The following is a 15594-nucleotide window of genomic DNA, read 5'->3' on the forward strand; positions in this document are numbered from 1 at the left end:
TGTGCAGTGCCGCTGCAGTAGGCATGTTCACCTCTTTAATGTTGGTGTTGCGCCTTTCCTTTACCAATTCTCCACTGTTATCTCTAGGTGCTTCGGCCCGCTAAATGATCTCCCGCGTCGCAGCCTCTTTTCTCAAAAAACGCAGGAGCACCTCCAGCTCACCTCCCTTGTTCGTAGCCTCGTCTTTTCGTTGGTGCTCCGGACGAAGGTCGGCAGGCACCGCTTTGTTTATTACGGTCAGTAACAAAGTTCGATAAGTGCCGACACTCACGCCTCAATAAGTGAGGCTGCGTACACCTGTCTCTACTTCGTCGACGAGGCTGCGCAGTTGACCGAGATTCCGTGAGTCGCGCACTGGCTTGATGTTAAGCAGCCGTGACATGTGGTCTTCTATAATTACTTCCTTTCTGCCGACCCTCTCCTTTAATAGCGAGAGAGCAACTTCGTAGTTGGCTTCTGACAAGTCCTGCTACCGCAGCCGCCGCCTTTCCTGTCAAGTAGCTGTTGAGGTACTTGAATTTGTCTACGTTTGAGAGGTTCTGGTTACTGTTGATAGTCGACTCACACTGACTCCGGAACCCTTGCCACTCTAGAAGCTCTCCGTTGTATTTGTTGATTTCGAGCTTTGGCAGCTTTACGGTGGGGCGTATTTGCGAATTGTTTGCGCTAGATTTTCTTTGATCTGAGGAGTTTAGTCTGCGATCTGATGAAGCATTTGTGCAGCTAAAGTCGCGTAGCATGCGTTGTACCTTTGTTTTCGCCACGCTGATCTTTACTCTGTACATTTCGGAGCATGCAACTTCCTCTTCGAAAGCTTCATCTTCAACGTTTTTTTCTATTTCCCGATCTAGCTCTTTCATTGAGTCCTCTTTAAGAGAAGATGGATGGATGGATGCAAAACTTTAATAAGGTCCTGAGGTACGCGACTCAGCGCGCTGCGGGCCGCTCCCACGTTGGGACAGTCAGGCCTTGCCCGACCGCCGCATCGTGGGCCCTCTGGACAGCCCATAGTTGCGCCCCGGCATCGGGGCTCTTGATAGCGGAGAGCCACTTCTCCACATTGATTTGTTCCGTGCCTCGTAACGAGGGGCAACGCCAGAGCATATGGTCTAGGCTAGCGATGAAACTCTTCTTCCAGTTCACCGATTGAAGCGCTGCCGTACATGGTGGATACTTCGTTGAGTAGCTTGGTTGTAGATGTTCACACCACTGCCCTTCTTCGCTTGATTCTGCCGATATCCATCTTTTGACGTCCTTATCCTCGGGTATCGGCACCAAAAATGTTGTGGAATAAGAGACGGAGAACTTTTAACTTATAAAAATATGACAGACGTCCGTTCGCTTCCAGCGCATTAAAAAGACTCATTTATCTTTGACTTCAAGGTACGGGAAAGGCGATAGAGTAGAGAGAAAGGGAATGTCACAATACACTGTGCCAAACAGGCTTTCTTGCACCCCGCACGTGCAAGCAACCCGCTCCGAACCTGAAAGGTGCCACCCCACCTCCGGTCGCTGTTCGTAGAACGCGCCTGCCAATAATATGCACGCAGTTTGAGGGGTGTCAAGTGTCCGGCGCTTCTGCCACAGCGACCTCAGCAGTGCCGTTTTACGTGGGGGAGTCGTCCTCGCAACATCGGCGGCGGCCCCCAGCGCAGGGTGCTTTGGCTTCAGAATGGGGGATATACAACAAGGACCCTAAGTTTTGTTAAAAGAACTTTTTTTTTCATTCCGAAGTTAAAGAATATTGAAGCACGAAGTTTACAAATTAATAGCTCTGAATCAAGAACAGATGTCGCGGTCTTGTAAACGGCATCCATTAGATCATTCAGGGCGGTCAAATTTGATGTGTCACGTTATATCTTACATCATTTATTAATGTAATTAATTACATTAATTAAGGCTGTATTTCCATATTATTAACGCTTTTGATATTCATGTGTAACATATCAATTCCGTCTGCTTTAGATGTACTATTAAATTAAATTCATAGAATTAATATTTCATTTTTCATTGCTGAGTTGCAGAGTTGTAAACTTGATAGTTTGATTTTCTGAAAATTTACGATTTTCGCCATTCTTTCAATAAGGAATAGACGACCTGAATGAAAAATTCGAAACTAACTGTCACTAGATAATAAATTCTTCTTTTCAATGCAACAAACCTCGTCAGATTTGGTGCAGTGGTTGCCAAGAAAAGCGAATTCTCCTTTTGCATGTATTTAGATAGGAGCACCCGAGCTAAAGATTCGTCTTAAGTCCTCTGAAGGAGGGATCAACCAATTTTCGAAAGTAGTGATAAGCCGACGTATACTAGCGGCGCTGTTCACCCGGTCTGCTGTGACGAGTGGCGATCACGTCACGGCGACTTGTGCCCTTTTTGTGCAAGATTCGCCAGCCTTAGCTAATGTTCGTTCCACTGCAGTAGCACTTACTCTGATTTCTGTACGTTTTGCAAAACGTATTCTGATCTCACAAGATGCCCTTTGCCTCGACTTTTTTTGCTACATTTTTTGGCGCCGCAAGCTTACATTTGGGCGTCATCAATCATTCCAGCTTAAGAGACGAGCCATTATTACTTCAATAATTTAAGAATAACTTAGAAAGGAATCTAACTTATAGAATTCGCAGTCTTTTTCCATAAGACAAACAAAAAAGGTATCTTTCCAGAAAGCATATTGACAGAAATGTAGGAGAATATGTTATCCGAGTAATGGGGAAAACTGACTTTGAAGGTTGGCAGTTCACAGAAATAAACAACACCGAGCGCTCCACTCACCGAGCACTCCACTCACTGTTAGCTGTACAACGCTTGAAATTCATAACAAGGATCCCCTACCAAACCATCAACGTTTGACATTGCACAGATGGAAACGATAGTTGAGCTAGCCTAAATTTTGGCTCTCTGGTAATGTTTGCCAGCAGTGGTTTATAGACACATCCCCAGGAGTAGCCAGAACCATCCCCGTCGCTTCCGGGTTTGTTTTTTTCTACTGCGCAATAGGTGCTGCCAAATGCCAGATAAGCGTGGACAGACAAAAAAAATGCAGATTCAGCTATAGCCGACGTCTAAGTTATGTGAAGCATTGAATAATCAATGTTTTAATGTACTCAATGTAATTGAATGCTTTAATGGCAAGATATAAGATTGAGCGCAAACGAAGACTCAGTGGCAAAGCCAGTGGCCATGTTACATTGTACGAAGTGCACTTGCCAGCCTGAATTCGAAAAATGTGGTGCTAGCCAAAATCGGCAACCCTATAACCGCGGGAAATAATCCAAGCGTATAGAATAGGAATATTAAAAGAGAAATGTGTCAGTGCGCCTTCTGTTTTGCTATCGATAAGGAAATTGCATATTTATTGCCTGACCTATGACCGGAAGCATTACCGCGCGCATGCACCGTTGTGTAAAGATGACCAGCCGCTACCTCCTTTTCTGTTTTGCATGTTTGCTTGTACCTTTCATTACTCTCTCTAGTATATTTAAATGTTGGTCTGTCGAAATAATAAATCCGCTGAAAGGCAGTGTAACGCGTCGTTTTCCATGTGTCTTTACCTGCGTTCATATACTTAGAGCTGTTCTCGCCAGAATATGAATAACCAGCTGTAGGACGGTAAGGGGCAAAAGTTGTATATATTGTAATGGTTGTACTGAACAGTTCCGATGGTCACGTCTCTTCGTAGCCGAGAAGGCAGGTGACGCAGAGCAATAACAGCTGGTTGCCCGAACGGCTCACTCTCGTGCTAAGCACTGGCGATCCGGCTGGCCCACTGGCCCACTGGCCCAATGGAAGAGACGATCTGGCTGGCCTTGTTCTTGTGCTTTTATTCTTCATTACGATTACCCCCGGTGCAAAAGCGGAGCCATCCTGGCGACTTACGACGTGGACATGAGTGGGTCATAGAATTTTTTCAGGCGGCGAACGTGAACGACATCCCGGCCACGGCGAGGCTAGTCGGATGTCGATGTAAGCGGCTCTATGACATAGTTGACCGGAGGGGTGCGTTCGACGATGCGGTATGGTCCATCAAACTGCGAGAGAAGTTTTGTTGAAAGTCCAGGCGCGGTAGAAGGCACGGACAACAAGACAAGGGTGCCTGGAGCGAAGTTCGGATTCGTAGCGTCGCCATCACGTTTGGCTTTTTGTCGTTGTCGGTCAGCGGAGGTGAACTTTCGGGCTAATTGACGGCATTCCTCGGCGTATCGGGCGACGGCTGAAACGGGAGAACACTCTGACATGTCTGGTGTATAAAGGCAAAACCGTATCGATGGTATGGGAAGGATCGCGACCGTAGAGAAGAAAGTATGGAGAAAATCCTGTGGTACTTTGTGTAGCCGTATTATATGCGTTCGTCACAAATGGGAGGATGATGTCCCAGTTTGTATGCTCCGATGAAACGTACACGGCGAGCATATCACCAAGGGTGCGATTGAAACGCTCTGTAAGTCCGTTAGATTGAGGATAATACGCCGTCGTGGTCCGGTGAACTATACGGCATTGAGCAACCAGAGCTTCAACCACCTGCGACAGAAACACACGGCCTCTATCACTCAGCAGCTCCCGAGGTGGGCCATGACGAAGTGTGAAACGATGGAGCAGAAAGGATGCAACGTCACTGGCGGTCGCTGCAGGTAGAGCAGCGGTTTCGGCATAGCGTGTAAGGTGATCAACTGTGACAATAATCCATCGTTTTCCAGCGGGTGTGAGCGGTAGCAGCCCGTACAGGTCAATTCCCACACGGTCGAAGGCACGAGCAGGGCACGGAAGCGGCTGTAATAATCCGTAGGCCGGATGAGGCGGAGATTTGCGTCGTTGGCATTGCGGGCACGAGCGGACAAACTTCTGGACAAAAGTAAACATTCCTCGCCAGTAGTAACGTTGCCGCAGGCGCTCACATGTCTTCAAAACGCCTGCGTGTGCACATTGTGGGTCAGTATGGAAAGACGCGCACATGTCGGAACGCAAAGTCCTAGGGATAACGAGGAGCCACTTGCGACCATCGGGCTGGTAGTTGCGTCGATACAAGAGGTTAGTTATCCCGGACAGCAAAATGGACAGCCTGGCGACGCAGGGAGCGGGGGATGGGAGATGCGGGCGAGCCAGAAAGGATATCCAAAAGAGAGGCCACCCAAGGATCCTTGCGCTGTTCTGATGCGAAGGTGTTGACGTCGACCGAGGATACCGCCTTAATGGTAGAGAGGGAGGCCGTGTCGGCTGGCAGCGGAGTGCGGCACAGAGCGTCAACGTCAGTGTGCTTGCGACCTGAGCGGTATATGATGTGTATGTCGTATTCTTGAATGCGCAGAGCCCAGTGGGCAAGGCGTCCAGACGGGTCTTTTAAAGAGGATAATCAACAAAGGGCGTGATGGTCAGTAACCACATTGAAAGGCCTGCCGTATAAATGGGGGCGAAACTTCCCGAGTGCCCAAACGATGGTCAGGCACTCTTTTTCTGTGGCGCTGTAATTGCGTTCCGCTTTGGTCAGCGCACGACTGGCGTAAGCAACGACGTACTCGGAGTAGCCAGACTTGCGCTGCGCAAAGACAGCGCCAAGGCCAATACTACTGGCATCGGTATGCACTTCAGTTGGGGCGGTGGGGTCGTAGTGTCGCAGTATAGAAGGAGACGTCAGTTGACGGCGTAAGGTCACGAACGCGGTGTCGCATGCAGGAGACCAGGAGGACAGGTCGTTGGCACCACTTAAAACTTGTGTCAGAGGTGAGATTATCGAGGCAAAATTGCGAACAAAGCGTCTGAAGTAAGAACAGAGGCCGATGAAGGCGCGGAGTTCTTTGAGTGTATTAGGTTTCGGAAATTATGCCACGGGGCGAAGTTTTGATGGGTCGGGGCAAATGCCGTCTTGTGATACGACGTGACCTAGAATCATGTGTTTGCGCGCGGCGAACTGGCACTTTTTCAGGTTGAGTTGCAGGCCTGCGTTGGTCAAGGACATCAACACTTGCCTGAGGCGAAGAAGATGCGTGCTGAAATTAGGGGTGAACACAACGATGTCGTCGAGGTAGCACAAACACGTGCTCCATTTTATTCCGCGCTAGATATTGTCCATCATTCGTTCAAACGTAGCAGGTGCATTGCATAGGCCAAATGGCATCACATTAAATTCGTATGAAGCATCTGGCGTAATAAATGCAGCTTTAGGGCGATCAACTGCTGACATCGGGACCTGCCAGTCGCCCGAGCGTAAATCCAACGAAGAAGTTAGCGCCTTGCAAGCTGTCCAGAGCATCGTCAATGCGCGGTAGAGGGTAGACGTCTTTGCGCGTTATCTTATTAAGACGGCGATAATCGACGCAGAACCGGATGGAACCATCTTTTTTTTTTTGTGACGAGAACCACCGGTGATGCCCACGGGCTATTGGAAGGTCGAATGACGCCGCCCTGAAGCATGCCGTCCACGTGCTCACTGATCACCTGCCGCTCCTTGACGGTACCCGGTACAGGCGCTGCCGCAATGGCGCGTTGGAGCCAGTGTCGATGTGGTGGCTGACGGTTGACCTGCGACCCAGAGTAGGCTGAGCGACATCAAAAGAAGAATGGAACTGGGCAAGCAGGTGAAGGAGCTGGGAGCGCTGTTCGGAAGTAAGGTAATTGGCAATGAAAGGTGTGAATAAGTCAGGTGATGGCGGAGCAGAAGTGGAAAGTGCACAGAAGTCAGTGAGCTCTGCATACGAAGCATCCGGTACGTCGGTTATAAACATGTCATCAAGAGGCTGAACATGGCCAAGTGCTTCGCCGCAAAGAGCCATCAGGGCTGTAGGAAGCGGATTGTATACAACGATGGCGCTGAAACCGGCTGAAATGTCAAGCGCGGCGAAAGGGAGGGGAACGTCTTTGCGGGTCATGAAGAGTTCTGAAGGAGTGAAGAAGACAGCGTCTTCAGAGACAGCGCCACAGAAGACGGGAACAACGGCAGACGAGTACGGCGGTATGGCAATGTCTTCCCGAACAACTAGCTTAACGGGAAGAGAAGTGGCGCCGACGAGGGGCACGTCACACAGAGGCGATAATTCGAGTGCAGCACGTGCACACTTGCTGACGGCGTTATTTCGCGAAAGTCCCACCCAGGTATCACGTCGTGAGAACAGGACTGCAGAACCACAAGCTCGACAATATAGAGAACACCCTGAATAACAACCCTAGATGTGCGTGCTGCTGAAGGCTGAACTGGCTGGGCACTTGCTGTGTGAATAAAAAACCCAGAAAGTGGCGTCGTAACTTTTCGTAAAGCGCGAGAGAGGCGTTCGTTTAGGACAGACACGTCTGCTTCACTATCAATTAGCGCAACGGTAGGGACACCGTCAACAGTAAGGTCGACAACGTTCGAAGGCGACAAGGGAGGACTTGTACAGATCGATGGCGACATAGTTCCTGCCTCCTGAGCTGCGGCGCTTAATTTTCCTCTTGTGTGGAGACGCTGCACGTGGGCGTAGGGAGGCGACTGCACAAACCCATCAGAGTGCAGCATGCGGCGGTGGCAGAGTCGTGAAACATGGCCAGGAATACCGCAGGCATAAAATATGGGCCTGTTGTCTTGCGTGCGCGAAGGATTAGCAAAGGCACGAACAGGTCGATGTACGAGACGATGAACGGGTGGTAGCGGCCGAGGATGTAGCGAAAGAAGTGGTTGACGAGGAGGCTGCGCGGCGATGGATGCGTAAGTAAGTGGCGCGGCGACAGAGTACTGCTGATGCTTCATTGGTAGACTTGGTCTTCAATAACCCGCCGGAGCGTAGAGGCGAGCTGTGTAGGAGGCTGTTGCGGCAGCGGCTGCTGTTGGGGTAGCTCAGCGAAGGGTAGTAGAGAAAGCTGACGTGAAACTTTCTGCCGCACGAAAGCTTGGATTTGTGTGAGCAAGGGGGAGCGATCAGAGAAGGCTGTCATGGAAGAGAGGGCCTCGTCAGCCACTGAGGCGCGTCTGGTCAACTCGCGCTGCCTCCTCAAATCGTCGTAGATTTGGCACAAGTTTATGAGCTCTGCTACGGTGCGCGGGCTCTTGGCGATCAACATTTGGAAAATGTCATCGGCGATGCCCTTCAAAATGTGCTTCAATTTGTCATTTTCAGGCATAGAAGCATCCACACGTTTGCATAGGCCGAGAACCTCTTCGATATAACAGGTGAATGTTTCACCGGGTTGTTGCGCTCGCTCTCGTAACCGCTCTCGCAACTTGTGGACGGCAGGGCGACCGAAAACTGCAGCGAAACTGGTCTTGAACGCGGACCAGGATTGAAAGTCGGCTTCGTGATCTTTACACCACAAGTGAGCCACTCCCGTAAGGCAGAATATGACGGCATTTCTCTTAGCGGTATCATCCCATCGATTGTGCAAGCTCACCCGTTCGTACGTGGCCAACCAGTCATTGACGTCCTGTTCATCCGTACCGCTGAAAACCGCTGGATGGCGTTGCGAGACAGCGCCAGAGCAGGCAACGGGGGGTGGCGGCGACGTTGACTGGGGAGAGTCAGGCATGACAGGAGGCAGAGTCCGAGACCGGAGTTCCAGGGTGTAGATGTTCTTGAATACCCCGCACCTTCCACCAATTGTAATGGTTGTACTGAACAGTCCCGATGGTAATGTCTGTTCGTAGCCGAGAAGGCGGGTAACGCAGAGCAGGAACACCTGGTTGCCCGAACGGCTCACACTCGTGCTAAGCACTGGCGATCCGGCTGGCCCACTGGTTGCACAGCAGGCATGGAAGAGACGATCTGGCTGGCCTTGTTCTTGTGCTCTTCTTCTTCATTACAATATATATATATATATATATATATATATATATATATATATATATATATATATATATATATATATATATATATATATATATATGGCGTACCACGTAAATTGAACCAAACTTTAAGAAACACGAAAATGCCCCGTAGCTGGACGGAACCAAGGTAATGTTTGCCGTCGCTTGAAGAGATACTCCGATATTTTTTTTTTTTTTTTTGCCATCCGCCTAGCTACACGAGTAGTGTTTCATAATTCGTCAACTTCTCAAATAACACGCACGAGCAATTTGATATTCCAAAAAGGCGCCACTCACTGTAGTCCACCTTGCCCCACCCGGTGGCGGCGCACACGAGCCCCTGGAACTCGTCGTCGGCGTCCGGCAGGCACACGGGCTGCACGTGCTCGCTGTACGGCACCTCGTGCGCCAGCCGCATGAGTGCGATGTCCTGGTCGTAGCCGGAGTACCACGGGTAGTGGTACACGTGCGACACAGGCACCGTCAGCTCGCTGCCCTCAGTCAGCTTCTGGCGGTACTCGCCCAGCCGGACCTTCCAGAACACCGGCTGCGGTAGCACGAACAGCGGGCTGCTCGCGCCACAAGCACGCGCGCGCGCTCGCTTTTTTTTTTTTTTTTTTTTGCATCGAGTATGGCTGCGCGTGCACCGCTGGGCCCGAATTCACACGGAAAGCTTTTACGACAAAACTGTTTCTAAGCGCAAATGCTAGCCAATCTGGATGTTTAACAAACCATTAGCGAAGGCGGCGGGCCGATGCAAAGAACATTCACCAACGATTAGCTTTGTGAATTCGGCAGCCCTGCAGCCCGTATTCACAAAGCGCTCTTACGCTATGGAATCGTTCGCAAAATTAAATTTCAGCCAATCGGGACGTGCGACATATTATTAGCGAAGGCGGCTTGGCGATGGCAAAGAACACCCCCGAACGTAAAGCTATGCGAATGCGGGCCCCGCAGGATCTTGGCCGCCAGGTTTGAGTCAGTCAGGCTTTCTGCGGCTCATGATGGCAGTCGAGTTTCTACGGAGCTTCAGGTAGTTAATACAATCGCCCAATCGTGTGCTGTCCACTCACCGTATTACAAATGTTTTTTTCCGATGAATTATGACTTTCAGTTTGAGCAATAACTATATGAGATTGCATGCGTCAAAGCCATCGAGCAACGGAGAACCTGATACATAGTTTACTCTTAGGTAAAAGGTGTGACATAGGGGCATAAACACGCAAACTTCTGTTAAAAATGCTACAGTGAACTATGTTATTCGCGATAAGTTCAATAGAAGACACCGCCAGTGGCTTTTCTTTACCTTTTTCGGGCTACTATTAGCGGGCAGTCGCCCGTCCGACAAGTATACAACAAATGCTACGAGAATTCAGCAGTCTCGAATGACGGCGCCTGGAAAGTATTTACGTTCTTGTTGGCACACAGAGAACACGCACATTGCGCGGAGTAATGACACCCGTGGGAGTTAAGCGTGCACAAGTACGACGTTGATGGCGGTCACCTTAGACTACGTGATTAGCAGACAGGGCTTCGTGCCCTTTGAATATAATGGCCGTGGCTGAGGACACCGTTGGCTCGTGGAACAAGGTCGTGAAGACAAACATGAATTTTTGCGATGTATTATGAACAAGAATGTTCCAGGCCAGCTAGGTCACTGAGTGTTAGCGACCGAGCCTCATAGCGCGCATCGTAGCCTTTCGCAATATGCTCTCGTCGAGTGCTTCGGGACATGTGCGCTGTACTCACTTTACGATGCAGTGGGCTGCAGTAAGTATCCACCGGTTGTTGAGCAAAACGCCACCGCACCAGTGGCCAATCTTGCCGGCCTGCGGGTGCGTCAGGCGCACCGACACCTGCGCAGGTTAAGCAATCCCTTACCCAGGACGAGCTGAGAGCATGCGCGAGTTAGCTTCGGTTGCAAGCATTACCTCGTCAGCAGTAAAAAGAAACAAGAGGATTTTAAAATTCCTTTGATAACCTGAGCATTGTAAGCGGCTAACATTCTTTGGAATTATTGAGAGAGAGAGAGAAAACTCGCGGACCCGATTACGCTTCGCCAGGGCAGTGAACAGCATAAAATAGGCCCTCCCCAGATGGGCAGGACATGAGGCGCGTGAAATGCCTAGCGCCATCTATCGGTGTCGTACACTCGACGCTGCGTTACTGAATGTGTACCGAAGTTAAAGAATCGAATCTCTCCAAAAAAACGCAGCTATCGATTGGTATTTAACTGCTATATGAAAATGAGTCATTTGGGAAGATATTTTGAATGTTTCCGCCCTGTAGTAATAAACCTCCGGCGCCCATATTCACAATAACATCTACAATTGCACGTAAGAGCAAATTCCCGCCAATCCACATTTGGTCATACGATTAGCGAAGGACGTCGGCCAGTGGCGAGATCATTTACGAACGCAATGCTTTGTGAAATTGGCCTTAGGTTCCTCAGTAGTTTGGTTATTTCAATGTCATCTGTTGAAGTATATAACGAAACGAAACGAAGTATAAACGAAAGGAAGTCAGAATATCGCGCGGGAATTTCTCATGTGCACAATTACCTGCAAATAATCTGGAATATAACATGCAAAGAGAAAGCAAACATAAACAAATATTAATTGAGAAATTATTTAAAAAGTAATAAATAATTAAGGACTTATGAATGAATGAATGATCAACTTAATAATTATCTTATTTATTTATTTACTTATTTATTTATTTATTTATTTATTTATTTATTTATTTATATAAAAATCACGAGCTTGTGATTTGAACAAGCCATGAAATATAAAATAATCACTTTTTGCATTTATAACGGCAACGCAGAGTACATTTTTAGCAGACGTCAACAAGATTATGTTTTAAACAAGATAACATCAAATTTTTCTCCAGGTAAAACGACTGCATCTTCTATTCTAACGACTGCACGACTGCATTTCTGTGCGCTTTTATTATTTATCTGATGTTTTGACAGCTAGCACATTTGGGGCCCTATAACGAAAAACTATTACAATTTGTTTTTATTCCAATCTCCTGACGTCAAATTTATGTAACAGCCGACGCAAGCATCGGGCGGTGACCCGCAGCGTTGTCTGAACACCCCAATGAAAAACTCTCCTCGTTTATAGGAGGTCACTTTTGTTTGCTTTCAAAGCAAATAACATTTCCTACATTTAGCGCTTTTTCTTATCTAACTGACTGACAAGAGGCGAGGAGAACGCACAAGTGGAAAGGGTTTCTATGGGGCCGCGCCAGCGAAGCGAAAATCGATAACCGGTTGAGGGTGGCGCCGGCGTCTGCGATTGGTCCGCTTCCCATTAATAGATTGCAGTGGCTGCGAAAAATCACGGCGGCGTGCAGCGGAAAGTTAGGAATGCCACTAAAACGACCCTCTGCTATGAATAGTTGGCAAAGCGGTGTCGTATACGTGCCGAAAGGGCTCGATAACGTTATACTGTCACGCAAAAAGCTTTATTATACGCAAATAGATCCATGTTTTCCGGCAGGTGCGAGTAGCCAATGCCTGAGCGATCGGCGGGCAGCCATCTTCCATTCTTTTCGGACCGGGACAGTCTCCGGCTATCTAGAGAAAAATGCAGTTTTGTTCGGCATATTAATGCATCTTTAACGCCTACACGTCATTTTGAAGCGGTGAGTTTTCGAGGTCTTGTGACGTTGGGTGACAGACAGGCGAAGCGGGCGCAGCCTAAAAACTTTTCATCAATAGCAGATGGCTAATGTCGAAATGCGTCGAATCAGAAATAATTATGTTACTTTCGTTCGGTCTATTCACACACAATCAGTGTGTACACGTCGTATCGGACGGGGAGCTGTCGCGGGTTTCGTGACGTTTCGTGACAGACAGGCGAAGTGGGCGTTGCCTGAAAACTTTTTGACCAATTGTGGACGGCTCATTTCAGAGTTGGAATAAAAAATATTCGGATAGCTTTACGTTATGGCACCCTTGGTAGCGGTTTAATTTGTAGATTTCCTTTTTTATTTCACTGGTCAGTGGTACGGTTCCAATCGTTCGTGCTGACGTTTTTGCGAGTGGTTGTAGGGCGTTCTTCAGCACCAGCCTCGCCACATAAGTGAATCTGTCTTCACAAAGCTCGCCTTTTACTGCAACAGGTATTCTTGCTTGGGTGGGGCGTGTCGCCTCCTTTATATAGTGTCAGTTCTCATTGTCTGTACGGTGCAGTAACTGCGTTCTGCATATCTCAGCGTCCCCTGACCATCCGTGTGATACTGTAGATCAATCCTTACCGGATCGCCCAATCTTCCGTTCTAATTGACGATATGCAAAACCTACACGTGAGCTTGTCGACAAACCTCGTTTGATTTACCCGAGATGGCGCACGTCGGGCTGGAACAGCAAATGAGGTGTCAACATGCGGGCCGGTGACCTCATTCCTGCCACACTCTTCGGGACACCGTCCAAGATTTGAAAACGTATGCCATAGCTTTAACAGTGGTATTAACCGGAGCGCGCCCACTTTGATTAAGGCAAGTTAAACGTGTGGGAATGCCTTCTTACGGAGTTTTACGTTTTCGCCAACAATGGTTCCCTCTAGAATAGGAGCGATGTACATGCCTGAAGAAGGTCGATTTTAACGCCAGCTTACCTGCCACGGCCATTCATCCTTGTTGGCTTCTCGGCCGCCCACGATACGAAAGTCGGGATCGTCGGGAAACTTGCTCTCGCCACATGCTGCGGGAAAAAAACAACGGAATGAATAGGCAGGATCACGCCCCGCTTTGCGACGTCTTGTACGTACACAGGTGCACAGTGTTTTTTTTTTTGTCAAGGCTTTAGACCAGAACGTAATGCCCGTAGACGTGCTGCGCCATTGGCAAAATGCATAAAAATACACAAAATCGACCTCAATTTAATAAAGCATATTTGTCTGTTTTAATTGAGTGCAGTGATCACGCTGCTACTCGTGTGCCTACGAGGTTCGCCGGACCCTCGGTATATGTATAGGCACCCTCGCGTCACGCTAGTGCGCCGACGTTTATGCCACGGAGTGCGCAGTGATGTGAACACGGTAAGAAGGAAGCATCGTTCGCTTTCGGGCGCTTCGCTTTGAATGCATGATTCACGGGCCCTCTGGCGTCACCTTGCTAATGCGAAGTCATAAGTAATATGGCGCAACGTACAATAAGCTTGTCACTTCGTAAGTAATACCACAATTTGTGAAGAAAGCATCTTAGTCCGTGGTGCCATGTGACGCGCGTCAACGGATTACTTTCAGTGTGACATTCAACCTTTGGATGAAATGTACCAGAAAGTATGTCTAGTTCGAAGGAAGCGCAAAGAAGTGATCGAAAAATTCGCTTGGGTCTTTCCATTTCCAAGTAGCAGTCCTGTTTATGTTGTGAACATCTGGATACCCCGAAGCCTTTGGAGGTTCACGTTTTGTAACACTTGACTTATATCTGTGCAGATGTGAATCCAGCCAGCACATCCAGAGCACCCTGTTCACTCCCGGAGAGCACTCGCGCAAAACCTGCGTTTGTTGTCCCACACTACATTGCCTGTCATCGAAGCAACGGGCGCCCCCTTTCCCCTAGTTCTTCTAAAGTGGTTGCCCATGTGACTGACAACCTTCATAGTTCCACGAGACTGCCCACCACTTTCCGTGAACCATCTGAAGAGTCCGATGGCGCGAAGCACCGAGACTCCTACCGCGACGAAAGAGGAATGAGCCGCGCATGACGCCAGCACCTTCCCCGCCTCATTCCTGCCGTCGATGGGCCGCCAGAAGGATTTAAGGCAGAACCGGTCCATTGAGAAAAGAGAGTCGCCACCAGCCGCCCCGTCGTTCCGGTGTGCTCTTCCCGCTACATGTATGCTATTTTCTGTTGTATCCGTACATACTGTGTAAAGCTTTTCGCTTCCTCTTTATCTGCTCCAAGAGTCCGCCTCTCGTCCTCCACCCCGAAACCGCAATAGTGGTGGCAGCGGTGGGATAGGCCGACCAGTATCTCATCAGTGGATGGCAAGCTACGAGATACGTGGTCCGAAAACGCCTGCTACACCGCTCAATGGCCGCCACGAGACCAGCCGGTGTCGACCAGTTTGGCTGGGTGAGCACCTGATGCTTGCTTTTCATGTCGCCAGACCTCTCTAGCACAGGCTCATATTGGGAAAGTGTTTTGTTCTTTTGGTGGGCTATGATTTACGAAAGTTACTCTCTTTAAACAGTCAATTCTAGTTTGAAGTAAAGGTAAATTTATTGGACAAGCAACACGAGGAACTAGATCGCGATGGAGGAATTCCAAGCTCAGGACCTCATTCAAACTTGCGAGGAGTTTGGCGTTTCCGCCGGCTCCGCAAAAACAAGGAAAGCGATTCTCAACGTGATGCCGACGAATCATGGGAAATTATTGCAGAGCGAAAGGTAAAAGCAGAAAAGCGTGGAAGTGAGCTTGAAGCTGAGAGATGTGAGCGGGAGGGAGCACAACTTCACGCTCTTAGGACGGAGGAGTTTTACTGGGAAATTCAAGCGCTCAAATGGCAGTGAACCCAAGGCCACCTTCACACCTTCAGGACAAGCGAAGATACCATTATGTTTCTCTCTTATTTGGAAGGAGTGTGTGAAGAAATGTCAGCCGGGACACGTGTCAGGCGGGACTTCTGGCCCAAGAAGTTGGTCACGTTGCTCCCGTCTAAAGCCGCGAGTGTTTTGGAACACCTGCTTAAATAGGAGAATCGGGACTACACTGAGGCGAAGAAGGCTTTGTTGAGGCATTTTGAAGCTATAAGTCAGGTCGACTGCGAACTCCAAAATGATAGCGACAATGACGAGCTTGTTGAGGACAGA

At 48.9% G+C, this 15594-nt stretch overlaps 1 protein-coding gene across 1 annotated transcript in view; it reads right to left on the reverse strand.

Moving 5' to 3' along the window:
- The window catches only part of LOC142583716 (tryptase-2-like), a 50127-nt gene that overhangs the window by 12070 nt on the left and 22463 nt on the right, over nucleotides 1-15594 (reverse strand). Inside the window, exons 2-4 of the mRNA XM_075694205.1 lie at nucleotides 13393-13478; nucleotides 10517-10623; nucleotides 9065-9336 (exon numbers count right to left, since the gene is read on the reverse strand). Of these exons, the coding sequence (XP_075550320.1) occupies nucleotides 9065-9336; nucleotides 10517-10623; nucleotides 13393-13478 (465 nt within the window). The remainder of the gene's footprint in view (nucleotides 1-9064; nucleotides 9337-10516; nucleotides 10624-13392; nucleotides 13479-15594) is intronic.

Source organism: Dermacentor variabilis, chromosome 5 (assembly GCF_050947875.1).
Source record: "Dermacentor variabilis isolate Ectoservices chromosome 5, ASM5094787v1, whole genome shotgun sequence".
Lineage (NCBI taxonomy): Eukaryota > Metazoa > Arthropoda > Arachnida > Ixodida > Ixodidae > Dermacentor > Dermacentor variabilis.